The 25,394-nt window shown below is 34.8% G+C and overlaps 1 protein-coding gene across 3 annotated transcripts in view; it reads right to left on the bottom strand.

Moving 5' to 3' along the window:
- Nucleotides 1–7,315: 7,315 nt before the first annotated feature.
- LOC148947678 (motile sperm domain-containing protein 2-like) overlaps nt 7,316–25,394 on the bottom strand; it is a 104,304-nt gene continuing 86,225 nt past the window's right edge. For all 3 annotated transcript variants that reach the window (XM_089095356.1, XM_089095357.1, XM_089095359.1), the window contains exons 9-10: nt 23,354–23,683; nt 7,316–12,039 (exon numbers count right to left, since the gene is read on the bottom strand). In XM_089095356.1, coding sequence (XP_088951482.1) covers nt 11,878–12,039; nt 23,354–23,683 — 492 coding nt within the window. In that variant the 3' untranslated portion in view covers nt 7,316–11,877. The remainder of the gene's footprint in view (nt 12,040–23,353; nt 23,684–25,394) is intronic.

Here is a 25,394-nt window from a genome sequence, read left to right as displayed (position 1 = left end):
GACAGCAATTTCATTTGTACCTGGTATAATTTAAAAATTGAAGCAATAAATTTTGGCAAAATAATTTCAAAACTTTTGTAGCCTAAAGATGATTCCCAGTATAAGACTATATTATCTGGTATCATTGATATAAATATGTAACAAATTTAGCAACTTACGAAAAATAAGACTGCAAATGCACAATTTAACATGTTTAATTTTCTACTTAAAATAATATTAGTTCCCAAAAATTTGCAAAAGTTTCTGACACTCGCCAATATTAATAGCCAGTATAATAACTCGGTTAATTTACCTATTCAAGAGACTGTTCTTAAAGAGGAGTTTTAACAAAAGAACGATGATTGGCAAGACTAGCGATACACCATTATTAATATTGCTGCATAGAAACAAGAAAAAGGTGCTAATACAGGCATCCTGCTATATTTCTTAAAATAAGTATGAACTTCGAGTGCAATTTATGAACCCTTTATGAAACGGTTATGATGACGGGTGCACCTTAGAAACTATGATATCTTCAACGTAGATATTTGAATTCATTAAGATGGATCGGAACGACTCAAGCTAAACACATTTTGAAATGAGCATATCTCTGAAATAAACTATTTTTTAATTCTAATAAAATAAAGACAACATTTCGCACAAAGTTACACCCTTTGTCAGGGGCGCAGCTAGGGTTTTAAGTCTGGAGGGGGGATATAAAGAATGTGCTGATAAAATAGCCATGCGTGCCATAAATGCGGACATAAGCTAAATTAATAATATATAAAACTTAGCGGATTTAGCTCGATTTATTACACAATTCCAATGCACAAAAACAAACTAATTATAAAGGAATAAATCTTGAAGATGGATACGCCTTTGCTTCTTCACTTTCTACAGACCAACAAGTGCTGATGACTCCAACTCAGCAGCTATGTCTGTTTTATTGTAGAGGAGCATAAGTGAGTCAAGTCTATCATCACCCATGGTTGATCTCGTTCGGTTTTTTATCATTTTGATCTTACTGAAGATCTGATCACCTTCAGCTGAAGTCACGGGTACAGTTTTTGCAAAAACGAAAGCTCTATAGACAAGTGGAAGAGCACGCTTATGCTCTTTGGCAATAGACTAGAGCAGTTAAAGTTCTGTTCGTTATGTCCGTGCCACATTATAGTCACACTTGTCGATAAAATCCAAATTACTCACGACTACAGCGCCAATTACGTTCGTCGTTCGTAATTTCTCGAGATGAACATTGTTCATCTTTCAAACATAAATTTCTTGACTGTCCAATCAGAGTCAAAGTTTAAGGCATAATTTTTAGAACTAGAAAAGATGAAAACTTAGAACAGCGGTTTTTCTATGAGAGAGTTTTCTATAAAAGTTTAAGAAGACTTAGTATTAGTAGAGAACAGTTGGTGCAAACTCTTTAAACTAATTTCTTCCAATTTTTATTTTTACTTTTTAAATACAAGTGTGACGCTAAAATCAAGAAAATTGCCTTGTCATTCACGAGTGTGGCCTTTTTTTTATCGATAGATGTGACTATGATGTGGCACGGGCATTAGTCTGTCCGCACTAGGATCTTCCATCACTTTTCACACGATTCAATAACATAGAGATAATTAAGAATACACGGGCAAGGATCGATCACCATAATGCATGTGCAAGGAAATAAAAATTATTTGGACGTCAGCTAAAAATCCTTGAAACACCAAAACTGACCAAGTGGCTCTCGATATTATAATTGAAAATATTGACAAAAGACTTGTTTTAAAAGTCCCAAGTTAGTGTCATTCTGTGTTTAAGTTTTGGTGCTGGAAAATCCAAGAATTCAACCTAGAGGTTTGAAATGGCGAAAAGAGAAATAAGTAAATGGAGGGGAAAAGAATTAAAATTCCGTATATACACTTTAAAGTACACAATGAGGAACTTACTGAAGAAAGAAGTAATGGTGATGGTGTGTGATTTCTTCTTCATTCGTCTCCAGAACAGCAGTATTGGCGTAAATTTCGAGCTAAATTTCTTCTGATTCAGACTCTGGGTTTTCACCAGCATTCTTGAGGCAAGGTGGTTGACATGCACCCTCGCTTGGAGCATCGACACTAAGAATACTCTCGGTTTCTTCATTTGCTCCGTCAACACAGTTACTGCCACTAGCAACAGTACTCCTTTCGTTAGTAATTTAAGCTTTTGATATTGTTTGTAAGCACTGGACAAACTGTGTCACTGGCTTAACGAAACCATATGGATGTAGACTCTTCTTTCGAGTTTCTTTTTGACGGATTCGGATAGAACATCTTCCTTTCAACCGTTTCGCATGGTACTTTGCTGTATGAGCGCTACGGTAGTCGTCATCAACCTGATAAACAGTGACGGGCCTTGTAGCTTCTTTACAGTCTCTACACAGCCATTTCACCCTTTTTCGCTTCCACTTATCCGTTTTGATTTTCTCTCGTCTGCTTTGTCCAGACAGAAAGCTATTTTTGCACTCGACAACACTCAGACGACAAAGACCGAATCAGAACTGATCATAGTAACCTTAACTGGTCGCTTATATTCAGTTAAACTAGGAAATGGACACTGACATATGACAGAAACCAACTCAACTTAACTCTGTATCTAACACGAAAAAGTCTGCAAATATCCGCCAAAAGTTTACGTTACTTTCAAACTGGCATCAAGTGATCGATTTACCCTTACATGCGCAGTTTTCGATGGGCGTAAATTCAACCGACAGGACCTGCCAAAAAAGTTGGGAGCCGCACCGCATTAACTTGGTGTGTGTCAACTCTTATAGATTAATTTGCAGAAAGAATCAGATTGGGAATGTCAACATTTTTCTGACATCCACTGTAATTGTAGAATTCACCCATTCTTGTTAGGTTTATTTCAAAGCCCCCCCCACCCTTCAAAGTAAAATCCTGCATATGTGCTTATATGTGTTCATTCAATGAAAACAATCAGACCGGTTGCCGGTAAATACGTAATGGTAAGGCAATTATTTCAAAATGATGAAATAGCTTGTAGCTTTCTTATTTGTAGCGATAGTGACAACGCAGTATCGGGAGACTTTACATATTTATCATATTTGTACCTCGCATCTGGTGTGAGTTGGTAAAAGTGGAGAAGAGTGATTTCTTTACTGGGAAAGGAAAGTGGCTGTGTTACGTAAATAAAATTTCTGGAAAGGAACAGTTTAAATTTGTGATCTAAAGCACATTTCAGGTTCATTACTTCTTCACTTTTGGAGGTAGGTAGGAGGTCAAAAGCATCTTTCTTCACTCTTATTTAGGGTGTACGTCAATTCCTGAAAGTTTCGTTAACGTAGTACAGCATCTTTCCAAATTAGCGAAAAATCAGTCTTCTGTGGTTTCACTGAGCATTTAAAAAAAATTTGGGCACTTGATAACTGCTGCATAAATTAGACATGACAAACAAGCAAGTTCACATTGAATATATATATATATATATATATATATATATTTATATATATATATATATATATATATATATATATATATATATATATATATATATATATATATATATATATATATATATATATATATATATATATATATATATATATATATATATATATATATATATATATATATATATATATATATATATATATATATATATATATATAAAGGCTCCACGTCTCCTCTTTCCGCTTAGCAAGCTAGGAAATAATATTTGGCCTTCCATTCGTGGGGCAATTTCTCTGCTCTCATGGGCTGTTTCATTTTCAATATAAGGAATTAAAGACGGACATTTTGTGCAGAATTATATATATATATATATATATATATATATATATATATATATATATATATATATATATATATATATATATATAGAATTATATATATATATATAGATTATATATATCATATATATATATATATATATATATATATATATATATATATATATATATATAAAGGCTCCATGTCTCCTCTTTCCGCTTAGCAAGCTAGGAAATAATATTTGGCCTTCCATTCGTGGGGCAATTTCTCTGCTCTCATGGGCTGCTTCATTTTCAATATAAAGAATTAAAGACGGACATTTTGTGCAGAATTATTAGCTAGATTCCCTCCGTATATCTGACAGTGAAGCGAAAACTGAAAAAAAGGTTAGACACTGGGGAAATAATCTTAGAGGAGAAATAACAAATTATTTTCTATGAAAAAGGGTTATTAAAATAAAAATATATACTTACTTTGTTTCATTATTTTTCATAATATTCATTCATGTCACGAACAATTTACTTTGGATAAGGAAGGGAGGGGGGCGTGAAAATTGAAAAAGAATTTCAGAATGAATATAAATCAAGCTTATTCTTCCTACTTGGGTGACTAAAACTGTTTTTCTCCTGACATTTCAATTGCTTAGCCTGCTTCACAGGTCTTTGCAAGGAGGACTGAAAAGAATTAATAAAATCAGTCCAGTAAACTGTTAAATTATAATCACATACTAACCAGCGCCATAATTTAGTGCTCCAACAAAAAGTACATAATGGACATCCAGTTCCCTGAAAATAATATACAATCAAATATCACCTATCCAGCCTTTTACTCACGATGATTTAGGGATTTAAAAACATGGAGTAATTATACTGATTTTAAAATTAAATGTCAATTTTTAAATGATGAACCAGCTTTGAGAGATTTTTTAGTTAATAAGATTAACTGGCTCTTCAAAAAATTTACTTTTTCAATTTAATGAGCTTTTAAGCTAATACGAAAAAAATTATCAAATAATAGAAAATTATATTAATTGTTATAATTTCTCGGTATTTCCCTAATTTCGGTTCTTTTATGCAGAAGTTGTTTGTATTTTGCATATATGCCACCTGGGGAGACTTTAAAGTTTTGCAACAGTTACTTTATACCCAATAAAACAATTTATTTTCCAAGTTACCTAGGTTTCTTAAACATGTGTCCGTCTCATTTTTTTTCGCCCATTCACTAGTTGGTAACTAACATTGATACGCCTAATTTATTTGTCTTTTTATTTTTAAAATTCTTTATGATTATACTAATATACGCATTGATCACAAAGTTCCCCTACCATAGGGATAACATATCCAACACCTTACGGTAGGGGCACCACTAGCCTGGGTCAGAAATTTAAAGCGCCGAAACCCATAAAGGCTAGTGCCCAAATTGATAGTGATAAATTGGGACTATTATCACCGATTTAAGGTGCTTATATTTTTGAATTCATGATGGCTTATACTTACTAGCTACAGGTTTGCATGTCCACATATCTTCCCGTTTTGTTTGATTGTATTGTTTGTCCTATGTATTTTGATGGCTGAGTAAGGTTAAGGTTTCGTTCAAGTGCCCGTCTGTTCAAATTACTAACATAGACAGGGTCGTATCCAGCATTATTATTATTTTATTGTGGGGGGAGGGGGCAGGGTTACAAAAGAAAAATTTGGGGCGAGGGAAAAAACAACCAAAAAATGTATCAAAAATTCGTTTATATTAATTTTAGTTACGTTTTTACGAGTTAGACAAATACTTCGAGGGGGTTAAACCTCCTAATACCCCCTAGACACGGCCTTGAAAGTAGGATAACAGTTTTTTTTACTATTATTAATTTTTTTTTTTTTTATTATTAACATATTATAACGTACATTATAGGTCCGGAACTTTGTATCCCTGATCAATATTAATAATAAACATAACTAAACTATCAACTCTACTTTTCATGACAAAACATTCTTTTTAACGAATTTAAACATTTTTACATACTGCGGTGCTTACGTATTATCCAGAAAACACGCGAGAATTGGATCGCGAAAAACTAGTCAAGCAGGATCTTTAACAAGACAATTCTTTTCCCTCGCTAGGCAAACAGCGGTTTCTCACTCCCTGAACAATATTTAAACTTTAGTTTTTTTTGGGGTGGAGGGGCAAAAAAAAGGTATTTAGATTAGGTTACGTATTTAATATATGCTATGCTTTAACCCCACCCTCCTAATGTTCAGATATATAGCCCAAATTTGTTTCTAAACTATTATATTTTTATCATATTTTGTTTTATTTCATTAGCATTAATCAAACTTCACTTCTCGCGTGTTTTCTGGATAAAACGTAAGTACCCATACTGCCAGTAAGAATTTCCATGGAATATACGACAAATATCAATTGAGACGATTTCTAAACTACAAATATGTAAATATTTTCTAAACATCGGATGATTTTCAAACGGAAATTTGCGTCATTATTTAACATTTTTTCTCCATATTTTTTTTTTTATTTAATTTTGGTTCAAGCATTAAAAAAAGAAAAAAAAAGCAGAACTGCAAACTCTAAGAGCAACAGGCAAAGTATATAAGAGTCGGCTAAAGTACATAATATTACCTAGTCCTTTTCTATGCGTCCTTCTGATGTAGATTATCTGTCTTTGGTTTCTTAAACTTATTTTTCACTCATAGATATGAATTGAGAACAGACTAAATGAAAAACATTTGCAGTTCATATAACTAACTACTTTCAAGCAGTTGCGATGTTAGTTTTTATTTAACAGCAATTGAAAATTATATTATAAATTATAAGAGGTGTCCATGTCCGGATAGTCAATGAGCATAGGTTATCTAAAAAAAGGTTTTTCCCAATTATTGAAGGGGTAACCACCCCTCCCCCCCCCCAACAACGCCCCTGGGTAGGGCATCGTGCACAAGGACAAGGGCATCTCAACGGCAAGGCCTAGAATTTGTTTTAAATGTGTATGAGACACTCATCTCACACTGTCCACAGCATTAAACTATGTAACCACTATCAAACTCAATCACCATAGGAAACTTTGATTCACCCAAAAACCCTTTTTAAGCAAAGACTGAATATCGTCTTCAGATCAAAACACACAGAAAACTATTATTAGACCCTTCATATTCTTATCTGATATATAAAAGGCACTTTCTCAAAAAGAGGATCGAAAACCGATTCCTCTGAATGCAGAAATATTTTCTTTTCAGGTTCCATAAATAGAATTACGAAGAATTGGCGGTCAGTTAAAAATCGATTCAACTAGCAAATTTTCTCTGAAGAAGGATGTACGCAACAACTATTTTCACATGACAAGAGAAGAAAAATCTGCACCCCCCCCCCAAAAAATATACTACGCAGGAAATGCAGGATAATTTGGAAAAAAAACGTAACCGAAAAATCCTGAGATTTCAAGGAAACGCTGGTTCCCCAGCTTACACCTTTCTCCTGCGTACGCACCAACTTTGAAAGGAGCATAATTATTATGTTCATCAGGCAATCACCCACCCTATCAACTATTAGTATTATAAGCATTAAAGGAAAAACCATCCAAAAATAATTTTATTCTCATGAAAAAAAAAATACCAGAATTCGATTGTCAACATCAAAATCATTTCCAAACATACAAAACAGAAAAGAAAACTTCTCAAGAATATCAAGGATTAAATGCTATTAATAACTACCAATTGCAAACTAACAAATACATGTTTCCCTAGATGATCCGAAAAAATGGCAGCAAATTGAAAAGCAAATAAGGCGGAAAATAAAATTTATATTCAACATACGAAGATACGGTGCTAACTATCTTCAAATACAAACAAATCCAGGCGACAAACTAGAATCAATTCAGGGGGAAAACAGCTGCCTTTTACATCCTGTCAAACTAAAGCCTACTGCTCCCGAAACGCAACAAATTTTTCGTCTCGTAGTTATCACTTTAACTGATGGTTAGTAGCACTTAAGCCTAGATTCACACTTGGGTTTTTCTCACGAAAGCCATGTTTTGCGGAGTGTGCACAAGCTCCATCAACTAATACAGTACTTTTCAGGGTCGTTAACACAGATCGCGGGGGGGGGGGGAGTGGAAATAAATCTATGCACCCAAAGAAAGAGGCGAAAAAAGAGCAAAATTGATACTGATCGAGAAACTAAGGCCAGCTATATTTTAAAAAGTTTTTAAGATATATGTTCACTCTGAAACAAGTGGTTTTGTGACAATCCAGTAGCTGCAACATACACGAAAAAGAGAAGACATTCATATTATTGGATTCATTAGTCTCAGATCTATCCATTCACCAAGCCAGAATTATGATATTGCTTAAACTTTTTATTGGAGAAGGATCTAAATTTGCTTAAAAATAAGAAAATTGTACTTTTTTCAACTATTATCAACGGATATCCAACGCATTTTCCATCTAAAAAAAACTATGTACGCCAAATTTAAAAATAGTAGTTCGGTAGATGGATAGGACTCAACCTAGGCTATGCAATGACAGCAAAATCATCGTCTTCTGTCCATATATTAAAACCGCAGGAAAACAGAAAAACAAGACGCCAAAAATTGCACAGGCAACATAAACCTTAATTGACGGAAAAAAAAACAAACAAAAAATGATCATTACGCTTTCTATTCAATAATGTTGACGCGCAAATTTTTTGGCAAAACTATTGCATTTAGCTTGAGGGATGATGTGAAAACTTGTGCATTTTGACATGCACAACATATAACAACGACACATTTAGCGAAATCCTTAATTAGACTATTAATACCCTAAAGCGATAAGTACTTTTAGGCACCCTCTGTAAATATTTTCTTTTCCATTGATTCATATTGTACAAATGTTATTTTGTCTTGTAGTGATTTAATGAGAAATTAAAAGAACTTGAACTTTAAAAGAATTTCTTATCATTGGATGCGTCAGCAAACCCATATGCTAGATTTGCTAGGAAACACGCGAAAGTGTAACACCGTATTTTGAATTAAAGGTCGAGCACATTTTGAATGTTTCTGAAAATTTTCATCTACACGGCTAGCTGAAACACAATAAAGAGTAATTTTTGAAAGAGGTGTCTATTATCAAAAAGGAACTTTTACTAAGCTAAACAATATTCTTTAGATCTTAAAGTTTCAATCTGTAGTTGCTATTTTCTGTGGAATAGAACAAAACAAAACAAATCCAGGCATCTGGGCAGAGGAAAATAAATCAAAGAGAAAATGAATGGCCTATTTGAATTTCAAAATTTGCAGATTTAGTTTTATTATCCTTTTCGGTGACCGTATCAACAAAAAGATTCGCAATAGAAAAGAAAAAGTTATCGTCTTAAAATGATGAGGTCTGTAAGCATAGCGCATCTTCATACAATTTTATAGATGTAGATGGCATCACTTAAGTCATTTATAACAGCGTGTTCGAGCATGCTAAGATTACTTATCTACTGAACAGAAAATTTCTACCTCGAGTTTCTGAGACATCTACGACGTCAATTAGGAGGATTACTATCTAGAAATGCAATAACGTAGTCCCATAATAACTGAGACCCGGGCATCTCGCAAAGGGTAGGATAAGCAACATTAATTGACGTTCTGTTAATCTTGATTGTGTGATCATTCTATCATACTTCTAAATTAAAGCGTAGGAGATAATATTGCTATTCTTAGTTATCGCAAGTGTTTTAGCTAGCATATGGCTTTATAGGCATTTTTTATTATTAAGTGCATATTACGTTGAGAGATGACAGGGCTAGCCAGATATGCAAACTTTGTGACGCTAAACAAACACCCGAAAATAGACATTACCATCATTTTTCACTTGCAACTGACATAATCATGATCTTCCAGAATACGAAGATTATGATATAAAAAAGAAAAAACTTAACCATATATCTTATGCTAATTAGAATGATGGTATTTACCAGTATCTATAATAGATTGATCTTGCGAAAAAGATATGATCCAAAAGCTTTACTAAGTTTCCCTGGGGCACTCGATTTTACACTGTTGTCCTCCTTTTTTTATAAAGGAAAATAGTTTTATTAATTGTGCCAACAAACTATACAAATTTACATTTGTCATTCATTTTTCTGACGGGCTTATCTTTATTTATATTTCGGGCCCCAAAAGAGATCTTTGCCTAGAGAACCTGTGTTGTTTACCAGTCTGTTTTAGGCAATGAAATACAGCACTGTCCTAAATGAAAGAACAATGCTTATCGCTTAGTGATTTGAATTTTACCGATGATAGAAGACTTTTCAAAGACTTTTTAAGCATATATTTTTTTTGGAAAAAAACTTAAAAGAAACATAAACAAGGTTTCACAAAAATAGCGGGGGGGGGGGGTGTATTTTTCAATATCTGGGGGGGGGGATTCTATTTTTCTCCGATTCTCCAATGAATATACCAAAAAAGCCATTTTTAATGAAAACACCCTTAAAAAAGTATTTTTCAAGATCTGGGGGCAAGGCAAAAAATCTAGGGGAGACAAAGGGTCCTCTCTACCCCTCTCGCCAAGTGGCGCCACTGATCTTAAATGCAAACTATCTGCTCCAACACTTAGAAAAGATAAAGAGATATGAGACCTATTTTGTGAACTTAGTACCCTCCACACTGCTATGTCAAGTCTTTTACTAATAGATTTTAAAATCAAAAGCGTGATGTGGAGGTTTTTTTCTTCTTTTTTTAGGATGCGAGACACATTAGAAATTCAGAATTTATTTCTGTATTACGCTTAAATAGTTGCACCTTTGCAAGGGTATTTGTGAATTAAAACTATCAGATTTGTCAAACAGTGCCCTTCTATGCATGATAAGGAGCAAACCAACAAAGAAAATCCAAGGACGAAATTAAATGCAAATATCCCTTTACAATTAAATTAAAATAAGTTGAATATTGCCATTCCTGATGAAGAAATTACTGCTCTTTAGGCTAAGGTTTTTATTAGAGAATAGTATGCAAAAGGATAACAATAGTGGGAGATGACCTCCCTAATACAAAAAACATAACGTTAACATCCGCAATGTAACATGACCTCCATAAGATAAACGTAACAAAGACAAAATAATGTAATTTTTTACGTATCATTGGAAAAACTCGATTATAGCTGCAAAAATGGATTATCAGTGGAGGTGCTATTAAAACATCAAAGCTAATGACATACCGAAGCCAATGCTTGTTCCTGCACAAGATGTAAGATTAAACAAAAAAATCTGCCTAGTGGGGTTATATGGAGAATAAGCTTACTAATACTAATAACGCCAAAAATACCCCCCTACCAGGAAAATAAAAAAAAAATTGGACCTAAAATTCTTTTCAGTGTCTTTTACGCCCCCCTTCGTTGTTGAAAACCCACTGATAGACTACTCAAATAGACTAATCAACTGAAAAGATATTAGTAAACTGATAAGTTCAACAAGCTAAATGAGTAGTCTACAACGACGTCGTATCTTCATTAGCTGTTTATGACTTCGGGTGGAAAATTAAGTCATGGATTCATTTTTAGGTTACATTTCATCTCCAGAACAGAGTAGGAGAAAAGTAATAAGCTAAAATAGAAAGTATTCCAAGAAGCTTCACTACTTTTGAAACCATTTAAACTTTTATGCTAAAATTAAACAAACATTCTAATACCCTTGACGAAAATTCGATGAATTAAAAAAATCTCCCAGGGGTAACATAGGAGGATAATAATTACAAATAAAAAAGGAGGAAAATAATAATAAATTTTGGCAACACTGAACGAAAACAAAACAACTTGAGTTTTATTGCAGTACCAAACGGACTTCAGATTCTTGTAACCTCCATAGAGGGATAATTTTATGATTCTTATTTTTCTAAGTAGTATAAAAAATAGATTTTGAGCAGATAGTAGGAAAATCCACTTGCTACAATGTGTAACACTTTTTTTTTATAGTACATACTTAAATTACTTTAAATGGCCAAAAACATCCCACTAATTGGCACAGAAAATCAATATTCACACTAGAAAACACATAAAAAAGAATATAGCAGCATTCGAATATTAAAATATGAAAATTTGGAATGTTCCAATGGTGACATTAATGCCCTGAATACATCACAACATATTTCGTGCAGGCAGGTGTTGATCAAAAGCAGTTCTTATGGCGCCGGACAAGTCCCATCTGTAATCTGTTTGATTAGCTGTCCTTTAAAAGTGAAGATGATAAGGGATAAAACAAGAAAAAATTGAAGGATCAAAAAATATTTCTGATACGAAAGCTTCGATTCCAGCCTCTTCTGTCCGTTTGCAATGTCATTTAACTAAAATAAAAGAAGTATAATTATAAATAAATCTTATGCAGGGTGAAAAGTAAATCCCTATTTTAAAAAATATAGTTTTTATCGCTTACTTCTCGATTCCTTAAACACATATTTTTTTTTATAGAAGATAATTCTTTTAGTATTTTTTTTTAGATTGATTTTTAAATAAAAAAATATCATACGGACTTTAAGAACACTATCTATATTAGTGTAAGAACACTATCGGATTTAAAGAACACTATTGTGCAGCTAGTGTCAGGCTACGAAGTTTGGAAATCAGTTATTGAGTTCAATATTAAACTTTTTGGTGTATTTATGATTAGTGTTGACGTTTGGACAATAGCAAGGGATTAATATCCCTTTTACCTTTTCTTTCATTCTTTTTTTTCATCTAAGTTAGGTTTGTTCACTGTTTTTCAATCCAATTACAGCCTCTACTTCTTAGTTAGCTTATTTTTACGAGTATTCTTAAGTAGCTTATTTATATATACCCCCAAGGATTCTTACCTTCACTCGGACTATCTGTCTTGGCTTTTTCTACAATTAGTCATGTCTTGATGCCTGCAAAATACTTGATTTTAATTCAAAATCAACGCATTTTTTAATTAAATTCAAGTATTTTGCGGGCATCAAGACATGGTTAATTGTAGAAAAAGCCAAGACAGATAGTCCGAGTGATTGAGAGGCAAATCTGGGATAAGCCCTTTTTAAGACTGTATGAAAATGATTTAATTTCATTTGTTGATAGATAAGTCTATCTATCACCCGTCCGTAGGTCATTCCTAGGGTAAAAGTAAGGTAGATAGTCATAAAATTAAGGGATGAAAGATTGGATTGATTTTGGGTTGTCTCGTGACGGACAATATCCACTGGACTTGTATGCAAGATCTGGGACTGAATTTTCTTCGACTCACAGGTGACGAACACGTGAAACCTAAGCCTAATAGGCTTGGCCGCTTGTGGTCTAAAGGTGGAATACTGTATCATAGGATTGACAGATGACCAACAAGTCCCCTGAACTTGCCGGCGAACGGTGAAACCAATAGTTTCCCAAGTGTTTGGTTAAATGGCACGGGTAAACGGCGGGAGTAAGTATGACTAGTAAGTAAGTAAGGATTTCACAACTACAAATAAGAAATACAAAGTCAGGCTGGTGCAAGTGGCACCTAACATTGCTATACAAAACTCAAGGGGACAGATTTTTCAACGGATACTAAAAGAAACTGGCTGCCTTCCAGTGTCGATAACCCAGATTTAGTGAGAAGAGATAAAGAAGTGTTTAGTCGGCACTCAAAAACGTCCTTTCGACAGACAGGAAAAGTCGCATTTATTTTCGCACGGACTGTGGTCACGAAAGATCTTAAATAGCGGGCATAGAAGCCACATTACAACTAAGCAACTTCTAATGAAAACTGTCTATATTGGTATGGAGTTCATGATGATCATACTGATTTGATGTTAAACCTGGCCAGATCTTGATAAAAAATATTCTGTCAAATCTCTATTTAAAGAAGTTTTATATATATCTGATGCCGAATCTGATGCTGCAAATTATATTAAGATTCTTTGACTTGGATAATTCCACCCTTTCTTAAAAGTCGTACAAATTTGCTGAGGCTTCCATGACTTTTTATGGGTACATGAGACAATGAGACTTGATGAATATTATGTATCTGGAGTCAATATAAAAGCCAATTCACTTGATGTACGTATTTTTATCAAAATTTCGCGCTCTAGTGTTTCGGTTGCTATTTGGCCAAACTGCTCCTTGCTCGCATTTTGTTACCACGAATATATGATTAAATGATCAGGTTAGAATCCACTCTCAGAAAGGGCATTGGTGGCGGACATGGACATTAAATCTATGAAAAATTGCTACAGGTGTTTCTGACACCTATAATAGAAGACTTCCATGACTTGAGTGGATCAGTATTTGTTGGAACTAAAGACTCCCTACTGAAAATGTGGAAAGCCGTGACAGATGCAGTTGCTGACGAAGTTCGCTTTATATTGACTACCAAAACTTCGTTATATCATCTCTACAAAATGGCTTGATCTTGTAATGGCTGAATCCCGGGGACTGTCATGGCACCTGCATCTGTTGATACAGATTTCAGTAAGGCCAAACCCATGTCTTTTGCTATTTCACTCTCAGCTTAGAGAAGATCGTCAGAGGTAATATATAATTTCTTTAAACGCGAATTGAAGTATGTGGCAATAGTGAATAGTGTGATCTGAACAAAGCCTATAAGCCTAGAAGGTATATAGAGTCCACCCTCACTAAACATAGTTTGCGAACGGGCTATGCCAACTTATGGATACATCTATGCATATTGTGTATCAGCGTAGATGAGTCAATGGATTGAATACATTATTCTTCTTTTAGACCATTTACGAAACAGTCTTCTCTGTTAGATCTTTTTTGCTGGATGTTCACCAGTAAATACAAAAAAAAACACGAAATAATATCGTTTTCTACATTGATATTTATGTTTTGATATTCTATATCGATATTTGGTGCGATGTATCGATACATCGATATCGATATTCAATATCGTCCAGCACTAGTCGTTGTTGATGTGGACAAAAGTGTGATGAGATATAAAAAATTTAAAAAGAAAGTTAATCCTCATATGGTATCGGATGCTGTCTGATCAGACGCGAGCCCAACATCCCTCCCCTAATGGCACAATCAAAACCTTAACTGTGAATCCTTCGTAAATTTTAATGAGATTCAGTGAGCCATTCTGAAGAGTGCAGATGAAAAGAATTTACTCCTTCACTCATAGAGGCCCAATCGAGAACGAATGCCTAGAATCATAAGTGAACCTGTTGATCTGGTTTCTTTGAACACATTCTACTAGCCAAGGTTAAATAATAAAAAAAAAAAAGCTTTTTCAACTGGAAGTAAGGAGCAACATTAAAAATTAAAACGAACAGAAATTATTCCGTATATGAGGGGGGCTGCCTCCTCCATATTACCCCTCTCTTCACGCTAAATTTTTACGCACTTTCAAAAAATTCCTTATTCGAATTAAACGGTCCTTGTGTTTCAGGAGTCGTTCTTTAAGAATTGAGACAAAAGGTCTAACTTCAGATTAAAGAGCGGGGTACTGAGGAAAAGGCAACCCTCCTCGTATATGGCCATGGATGGTCTAACTTTTTTTTTTATCTTTAGACATCAAGGTAAGTCTCGATCTAAGTCTGATTTTAGATATGACTCAGTGCAACAATGAGCCAAGTCCAAGATGCAATCTGTCTTGCCACAACAACAAAATTAGTCCTGATTCGGGGAAAAACGGATTTCGTCGTGGTGTAGAGACAAAACGAGCAAACTCAAGCTACGAACTAACTTTACGCAAAACCAATCAAAGTCCTGACTTGGTGCAAAGATGGTCTAGGTGCAATCTGTGGGATGATTTATTGTATAAGCTAGCTGATTCTTGACCCAGTGCGAATCCAAGCTATATTCTGATACAATAACTCGTTGCAAAACGAGGTAAGTCCTGGCTCACTGCAAAGACGAAATAAGTAGTATATAGTGTAAAAACAAACTATGTTGTGATTCAGTAGAAAAAAAGACACCTCTACACCCTACACAAAACCGACCTAAATCCTGTCTTGGTGCAATAATCAGCTCTATGGACTGACTAAACAGCGGATTAACTCAGTGCTAAAACAAGCTCAAATGCCAGGTATGAACTGGGTTGGTGGAATAAGCAGCAGGTTCTAATCTAGGTTTGAAACGGAATCAGTCTAGCCTTAATGCAAAAACGAGCTAAATCTAAGCTGTGAACTGACTCCGTGCAAAATGAATCTTACTCCTGATCGGAAATCGGACATTCTACTCAAATCTTCCATAGAATTTAAACAAAAACCCATTTTCTTATCTATTAAATTTAAAAAGCAAAAAAGAGAAGAACATTACAAATATTTCTACTATTACATTGAATTACTGATATGTCATTTACTGATATGAATTACTGATTTTCGCCAGTGGAGAGAAAAGAAACAAAAAATGTAAAACAACGCGGATATTTCACAAGGCGTCTTCAGCAAGAAAGAAACACAAGAGGAACAAGATAAAAAAAAAAACAAGCTAAAACTAAAAAACCAATAAAACCACCTAAAAAAAAAATAAAATATTTATATATATACAATTGGCGCAAACTGATCCACGTAGGGAAAAGATTCTATTATAGTTACTTCAGTGAGGACACCAGAGTAACTGAGGAAAAATAAAAAAACTGGAAATTATTTTAATTATTCTATTTCCAATTATTCTGTTCTGATTTTGGTCGTGGTTTTATTGGTTTTTTAGTTTTAGCTTGTTTTTTTTTATCTTGTTTCTCTTTTTTTTCTGTCGTGCTGAAGACGCCTTGTTTGTATACAGGCAAAATATCCGCTTTGTTATATATTTGTCGTTTCTTTTCTCTCCACTGGCCGCAAGCTCGGTTGTTGTTTTTTTTTTCTCACTGAGATCTTTCTGTTTGTTTGTTTTTTGTCACGGCTGGCCAGTTCGCCTTAAGATCTTTCATTTAACTAAAAACATGAAAATGAGTATCGTGCAGGATAATTGTATATTTTATCTCCAGAAGTAAACAAATTTAGGAAACACTTAGGAACTAACTTGGAATAAAATTTATACACGAATAATACATGATAGAATTTTTCTAGACCTGAAAGAGGTCAACACTCAGAGTGCCATGTTCTGCATCACACGTAGTTGCTTCAAGTGGAATGAAAACCGCACTAGACCATATACTAACACAATATGCCAAATACGGGTGGACTAAAGAGAAATAAATTAATCTCATCAGATAGTTCGGGAATATATTCTTTAACTTTTCCATCATTCCAACATTTCTTGCAAACACGGACAAATTCTTAGCTGTGGACACTTCGTGAAACAAGGAGCTAAGCTCTGATTTAGTGTAAAATAACCTGACTCGAAGCTAAAATTATTCCCGCGTTATTGTAACCTTCATTTTAGAAGAAAAAGTTAGGTATGTGGCACCTTATTTGAATAAGAAATATGCAAGACGCAGGAATCTGCATTATCGGAGGCAGACAGTGGACCTTTGACCCCTCCAAAACTCAACTCCCCTCCCCCACAGCCAATTTTTTAGTTGAAAGATAGGTGTCTTGCGTTTTGTTTGAACAAAAGTGTGCAAGGAGTTTCAATCGTATGATAAGAAGCACAAAATGGGCTTATGGCTGCCAAAACCACAAATTTTCAGCCGGAAGCTTTTGTAGGTTTTTCTTTGATCAACTCGAAGTTTATGGGGCGAGTACCTTGAATGGCAGATGAGAATTGTGATTTCAAGGGGTAAAGCCCCTCTTTCCATCTTTTGCCTGAAAATGCTAGAGTCCACTCAATACTTGTGGGGTGACAATCGTCGACAAAAAGAATTTTGTTTTTGCTGTCTTTAAATAAACCTAAGCTAACGGCTTTTTACAAATACTCTAATTTCCGTTTTAAAAGGAGGTTTATAAACGGAAAGCAGGTCGTCCTCGTTTGGGGTGGGAGGACGTCATAAAGAAAGATTTAAAGGAAATGGGAACTTCCTGGGAGGGTGTGAAGAAGGAGGCTTTGAATATATTGGGATGGAGGAGGGGCGTGCGTAGCTGTGTTGAACTCAGGCGGATTAGTGCTGCGGTGAGTTGCTAGTAGTAGTAGTAGTAATTTATTAAAAATAATCATATATAAGTATCTGAACAATAAACTATTTTGCCGTAAATGTAGTATACTGGCATTTTATGATAACGGAGGCAGTGGACCTTTGTGGACTGAGCCCCCGACTCATTTTCAATTCAGTTCAATTCAAACTTTTTATTTCCTCCGAATACGAAGAGTAAAAATTCAAAAAAATAATTACCGCTAATCAACAGGTCATAAAACTCTTTTAAACTATATAACAAGAAGTACACAAAGGCCTTCAATCAAACTTACCACACAAATTAACACTTCATTCAATTAATAATAAATTAACACTTAAAATTAACACTTCACAAATTATCACTTCATTCAATAATTAATAATTAAAAAAAAAAAAAAAAAAAAAAAAAATTAATTGAGCTTCATGCGCAGCTTTATATAAGAGAAACAAGAGGTAATTTGGATAAAAATTTCTTTTGCTTTTTCTCCAAAACATCAACAGGGTTTTTTATTCTATATGTATTCATTAAAAAAGTATTTGATTCAGATTTAGAAAAGCGGCAAAGGAACTTGGCAAAATTAAAAAAAAATATGGTTTTTGACATGCGCAATATTACTAATTCTAAAAACCGGGAGAAGCGATTAAAAAACTATAATCTGAGGCAAAGCGACTGTATTATATACCCGAGCCAGTGATTTCCGAGAAAGAAGATCGCGAAGACAAATTACAGCCCCGAAACTAGACACTATTCTACTTTTAACTGCTTTAGAAATAGAAGCACGGCATGGAGCTAAAGTCGGTCCATAAGGCACACCAAGATATACAAAAAATTCCAAAGATTTTAAAATACTATCATAAATACGAACAGAAATTTCTGAATTAACGAGATCATTAGCCTTAGGACCAAGAATTAAGAACTGACACTTTTCAAGGGCGAAAACGAAGTCCATGCTCACTAAAAACCTTTGCTAAAAAAAAATCTAAATTTTGTTGAAGTGACTGAAGTGATCGACTCAAAAGGAGTAAATCATCTGCGTAAGCAATCCACGGCAGAACATAACCTTTACCATAAATAAAAGTCAACTGAATTTGGTCAAATAGCCCCGAAACAGTTATATTGAAAATCGAAGGAGAAATAATGCTTCCTTGCCTCAGCCCCCTACATAACTTAACATTATAATCACTAAACTGAATCTTCCACTTAATTCGAATACGAGAGGAGCCATACCACTTTTTTAAAACCAAAATTACTGGTAGTGGGACATTATTCTTCAGAAGCGCAGTCATAGCCCAAGAATGGATAACTGAATCATACGCCGCCGCAAAATGTAACGCAAGTGTATAAACTCTATCCCATTGCTTACAAAAGGATATTATTCTTGAAAGAAGGGTATGAGCAACATCCATGCTTAGACCCTTACGGAGCCCAATTTGATTCAGGCCTTGGTTACAAGACTCCAAATACTTCGATAAAACTAACTCAAAAACTTTGCTAATCTGGCACGAAACAGTAATCGGCCAGTAATCAGAACATCGATTCGTATTCCCTCCTTTTTTTGAAAGGGGTGAAGTGGTAACACGAGAAAAGCTAGTTGGAAGAACTCCAGAAGAAAGAATAGAAGTAAAAAGAGTAGCGAGAAGAAGGATTGCTTTGGGGGATGCCCATTTTATATGGTTTGAATGTATACCCTCATGATCAAAAGAATGCTTACTTTTTAGAGTTTTAATTGCTGCCGTTACATCTTCAACAGAAACAGAAATTTTACTATTTGGACGGGGCTTTGAAATTTCTTCCGATAATTAAGAGTCAAGCCGTGATTCAACTGCCGCATCACCGGATGAAAAAACATGATTATAAAGAGTTATCCAATCATCTAGTTTCAGAGAACTATTAGAATCTGGTGAACAGTTATTATTACGACGTCTAGAATTAACCAAACTCCAAAGCTCATTCTTATCACTAGTAATCCTTGAACCAATTTCATATTTTATAATTTCATTATGCAAACGCAACTCAGGCCGAAAAACGCGTTTAGTTAATTTCATACCATCATAAAATGGTCCAGATCACGGTTTTCTCGCGCAATTCCAAAGGCAACAAGCTTGAGATGCATTCTTTTGGCTTTGCTTTAAAATCGGGTTAAGGTTTCAACCTAAAACACGAGATCCACGACGGAAAGAATCAGTCGTAAATTCTTTATTAGCCCCGACTTTTAAACTATGAACAATTTCAAGGTAAAATAGATCAATATCAATTTGATCAACATTTTTAGAATAATTTACAATTATTTTAGCTAAAAGAGCATCTGATTCTTCATGATTTTTGCACATTTTTCCCGATCTCAGATCATTTTATTTACAATTTGACTAGAACGATGGATAATTTTAAAAGATGGAATTTGAATATGTAAATGAAAAGAAAGGTAAAAATGGTCACTAATAGGCATATCCAATCCAACATGAACAGGCTGAGGCAATAACGCTGCATTTGAAACAAGCACATGGTCTAGATTAGAGCAAGAACCAGAATTATGGACATACGTAAAATCTTCATCTTTTGAAACTATAGTAAAAACCAAAAACAAAGATAAAAGAGCGGAGGAGCGGACAACAGAGATAGCAATGTTGCAGTTAAAATCCCCGCAAATAAGCCACTGGAAAAGGAAAGGAAAATCCCTCGTGGGGCTCAGAAGTGGCGTACGCCTCTGTTAATTTTTCTAAGCCATCCTCTTGGCTGACGGTTCTAACCATATAAGATTCCTCTTTTTGGAACTTAGTGGTAAATGCTTCTATGGTGTCTTTTTGTCTTTAAGATGGCTTTTTACTATTTTAAGACTAGGGATTTTTGAATTATTGGTCTATTAAAGTCCATTGCTTATTGTCCCATTTCCACCCCAGAAAGGTCAGAGGGGGCTGAAAAATCAGAATCTTAATTTGTTCAGTATTTGGCGAATTGAAAGGTCATTTCCCATTACTATAAGTTTCCCTTTTATTTTCGCTGTTTTACTGGACTACAAAACTAAACACAGTCGCCTTCCGCAACAAAGACATTAAAAACCACATGGGCAACAATCTCCTGTATTCCACAAATAATCCTGTAGGAAAAAGACAAGAACTGGCAAACACAAGTTATGACATCAATATTTTGAAGTTGGTGATCAGATGAAAAACTCCAAATGCAAAGAGCTCAGCATGTTTCTGACAGTATGTCACCTCATCAATACTCCTGGACATTCAAAACAAGTCAAAGCTAGTCTTACAAGTGAAGCAATAACCTCTCTTCTAGGCCAAGAAGTTTGGAGACAAGAAAAGACAGAATCTGCGAGATTCACGAACGAAGCAACCTTTCCTGTTGCTTCCCAAAAAGGAAAGTAACATGACCTGACAGAAAGAGTGGAAAATGATTATCAAGTCAACATTCAGTGGGTCCAAAGAAGAGGCACCTAAAAAGTGAAACAGACCTCTAAATAAAAATACCCCTTCCACAAAAGTAAATATTATTCTCAATTTTTGTCTTCAGAAGAAAAATTGGACGGTATAACAACTTACAATGATAATTTCAGGACTTTGCAATAGGATATCGTGTCACAAAATACTCTCAATTATATGAATTGATTTGATAAATATTTCATCATAATATTTCATCTGGCTTGCCTCCAGGAAATGAATTTACACTGTCTCAGGCAACTATCTATACCTGGCCTCCGATCTTACTGAGAAGACAGTTCGCTTGAAATAAGAGGAGCAGCGGGAGTACCTCATGAAAAAGGACACAAAACACTCAGTAAAACCATCCAGAGATTAGCCGAATGACGCTGATGTTTTTAACGTAAAGTCAAACAAAGCCAGTAAGACAATAGAGGAATGTGTTCTGAGCTCCCAAAATTATACAGCTAAAACCCCACGTGGTCTCAACACCTGCTAAAATATCAGAAATAATACTACATCACAAATGACCTACAGATCGGCCCAGGTTTCTCACGTACAGGATCATGGACTACAAACCATGCACAGTACTCCCCGCCACAGGCACAGAATCAGGATATCAGCACCTGCGCTACGCGGGCCACTGGAATGCATGTGGAAAAAAATTCAATTTAGGATCGTCGGACTGGCCACACTCATGAAAATTCACGCTTCAAAAGACATTTCTCAATAATGAAATTCAGTCTGAAGAAAGCAAACTGGACCCTTTTCAAAAACCACTGAGTGTTCAACTATTATCTTAGAAGAGGATATCAAAGTCAAAGCCAAAAACTAAGTTAAGCACTTCGAAGTGCAGTAGAAAAATTAATTCAGAAATTCTACGCTCCAATCGTCCTTCCCCTTCTTCAGAGAAGTCTAACAAATTCTACAAGAAACCAAAACAACAGCGCCAAAGAAAAAGAAAAAGACGAACCACTTCCATACACACCAAAGCAAAAAAAAAAAAAAACGTTCGTTGCTCTAAGTAGGGCCGAAGCAGAAGTAAAGAAAATGGACTTGAAGGCAAAGTGTTCAACCTGGACAATGTTTGCATCTGAACCTGACTATAAACCTTCAAGAAAACTCATTCATTCAAGAATAGAATGGACAGTTATAATAAGACCAATAATTCAAACATCCCCAGTCCTAAAATAGTATAAACCACCTTAAAGACAGAAAAAGATACCACGGGAGCATTAGCCAATAAGTTGCAAAAAGAAGAACCTAATAAAGTTAGAATCGTCATCAAGATTATCAGACAAAAATTATCAGAGGCCTAAGCCACTTTCGGACCCCACGAGGGATTTCCCTTAGACCAAAATGAGTTATATTGCTAGGATAATGAGACCAAGAAAAAACCGGCTACTTATTCCACCAACCCAGTTCATACCCGGCATTTTAGCTTGTTTTGCACTGAGTCCACAGCTTGGTCAGTCTATAGCGCTGGTTTTCGTACCAAGACAGGACTTACGTCGGTATTGTGCCGAGTGTGGACATGGCTCTTTTTCTACTGAAAACACAACACAGTTAGTTTTTGCACTATTCTCGACTTATTTCGTCTTAACAGTGAGTCAGATCAGAATATAGCTTGGATTCGCACTGGGTCAAGAATGAGCCAGTTTTTGCATTAAATCATTCCACGGATTGCATCTAGATCATCTTTGCACCAAGTTAGGACTTAGCTCGGTTTTGCATAAAGTCATTTCGCAGCTTGAGTTCGCTCATTTTACCACTGTAACATGACACAATTCGTTTTCCACCGAATTAGGACTAGCTTCGCTTTTGTGGCGAGGCAGATCGCAACTTGGCTCATTGTTGCACTGAGTCAGAACTAAAATCGGATTTAAATCGGGACTTATCTCAATTTTTTAAGATAAAAAGTAAGATCAATCATGGAAGAATATGCTACAAAATGAACTAACGCACAGCAATTATATGGTAATATGTTTAATATGGTGGTACAATCACGGTAGGAGTTTTATTTATTCTTTTTTAAAGGCTTTTTTTTCTATTTTGCAACTATATTGACTGGGTTTGTCTAAAAAAATATTCTCAGATCTGCTTTTTTACTTGATACCACTTGTTTCTAATTTTACATTTCTAACTAATATTTAGAGTGTTATTTCATATATATTTTTAAGAGTTTTTAAACAGTTTTAACTTTTCTACAGTTCCTTCAGTCCACTTACCTTTTTCAGGACATCATCAGACGGTTTCGTCACAGAACTGGCTGAGGTGATAAAACCTTGGTCGCTGGCATCTCCAGCAGCTACAGAGCATCTTAATCGAAACTGTTGAGCTGTATCTGATTTAGATTTCCAAAGATCTGTCAACACTGCTGAACTAAGATTGGCTGCACTGGCATCGAGTTCAAAAGCCATGACCAGAAATTTGTCTCGAACTATACTTGAGGTATGATACCCAGCTTTGACGGTGATGGCAACTGTGACATTTGCATCTGTACTTAACACACCGGTAGAAGGGCGAACGCTATATTTGTCTGGAGATGTAATTTTTATCTGAAATCAAGACAATTGATTTAAAAGAGGAAAAGAAAGAATTGAAAAAAGTTAAACGAGCAAAACAATGCAAAGTATATTGGATGCTTAACCTTCAGATCAATGACCATTCGTATGGCAACAAATGATGAATTATATATTTGCTCAAACTTAGCAGTTTCCCAAAGTTTGGCTTATCGTACAAAAACAACAGACATTATCGTAGCTAGAGTACACTGAGCTGAGAGAGGAATAAGCCACATCGTTTTTTCGACAAAAATAAAATTGCTTTTTTATTTGAAACAAACATGCAGACACCAGTCAAATGTTAATTTTAATGCCAACGCCACTAGAATAACAATGAGCCCAAGTCTATATCCTCAGTGAGATGATACGCTGAATTTGATGGCGTGATTTTATTAAAATTCTATGACTTCAAGGGGGTGTTTCCCACCCCCTTTTTGAAAATCTGACAAATTTTCTCAGGCTCGTAGCTTTTGATGGGTAAGACTAAACTTAATGAAATTTATACATTTGAAATCACTATAAAAAGGCGATCCTTTTGATATTTCTATCAAAATCAAAATTCCGTTTTTAGAGTTTCGGTTACTATTCGGTTACTATTCGGTTACTATCACTCCTTACTTACAATTCGTTACCACGAACTGTTTGATAAACGGGCAGCAAAAATATCTTTGTTTAATACTTAGAAGAACTTAAAATATTTGAATATCGAGAAAAAACAACAAGAGCTTCCAAACATTTTGTATTCCAGTAGAAACTTCGATATACCCCCTGACAAGGTATGTGTGTAGTAATTTTTTTCGAGAGTGGGGGTAAAGAAATTGGTAATTTGAATAAAACGTGCCCAAATATTCGGCAAAAATTTTGGATTTTCGGGGGTGCTAGGCCCCGAGGCTCCTTCCCTGCGCGTGTGTCCCTGCCTTAGACTGTTGAAGAAACAGAATTTTAGATTACCTAAAACCTTGACCAGAACCTAATTTTTAAATGTGCATAGCATCATCCATCAAAAGAATCACAATTGCCATTAATCTATACATCCTTGAAGCAAATTAATGATCAATTATTTTCACTCCAAAATCTCAGATATAAGCAAACTGTTTAATTATTTCTAAGTTTTATAAAGTGTAATAATGCAGAAGGGGTATACGATGTTAAATCTTGATTTATAATGAGTATAAGACTCTGAACTGTTATTCGACCTTTTAGGATTAACCTGATAACAGACAATAAATGATCATTAACGATATTTAGCTTCGAAGACCTGCCCCCAACAAGCTGTCAGCTAAAAATAATAACATATTCAAAATCAATAATAGCTTTTGGTATTTAAAAACTTTCAAATACATACACAGGCTATCAAATCGAGACACTGACATAAAAGTTTTATTTTCTTTCAACAAAATTATTCTCAGTAAATATTGTTTCTATATCATTTAATGAAAATCCGGCTAAAAATAAACCCGATTCAGATGAATACCAACCCTTGAAACTATGAACTTCAAAATCGAAGAATATTTTTCTAAAACATAAACATATACTTCTTTCCATTTTTATCAAAACAGTTTTCAGCTTCTCGGTTTGAAAGAGCCTTGCAACATAATATAGGACTATTGTTACAAGAAGCTTTTCACAGGTATAGGCTTGCCAACTGAGGCTGACGACACACTAGAACACTCGCTTCCTTCATTCCAAACAAGTTAAAGCTTTA

The sequence above is a fragment of the Artemia sp. Qi Xiang Cuo genome, chromosome 10 (assembly GCF_049724085.1).
Source record: "Artemia sp. Qi Xiang Cuo chromosome 10, ASM4972408v1, whole genome shotgun sequence".
Lineage (NCBI taxonomy): Eukaryota > Metazoa > Arthropoda > Branchiopoda > Anostraca > Artemiidae > Artemia > Artemia sp. Qi Xiang Cuo.
The sequence above is the reverse complement of the archived record's forward strand: the minus strand, read 5'-3'. Positions and strand labels throughout refer to the sequence as shown.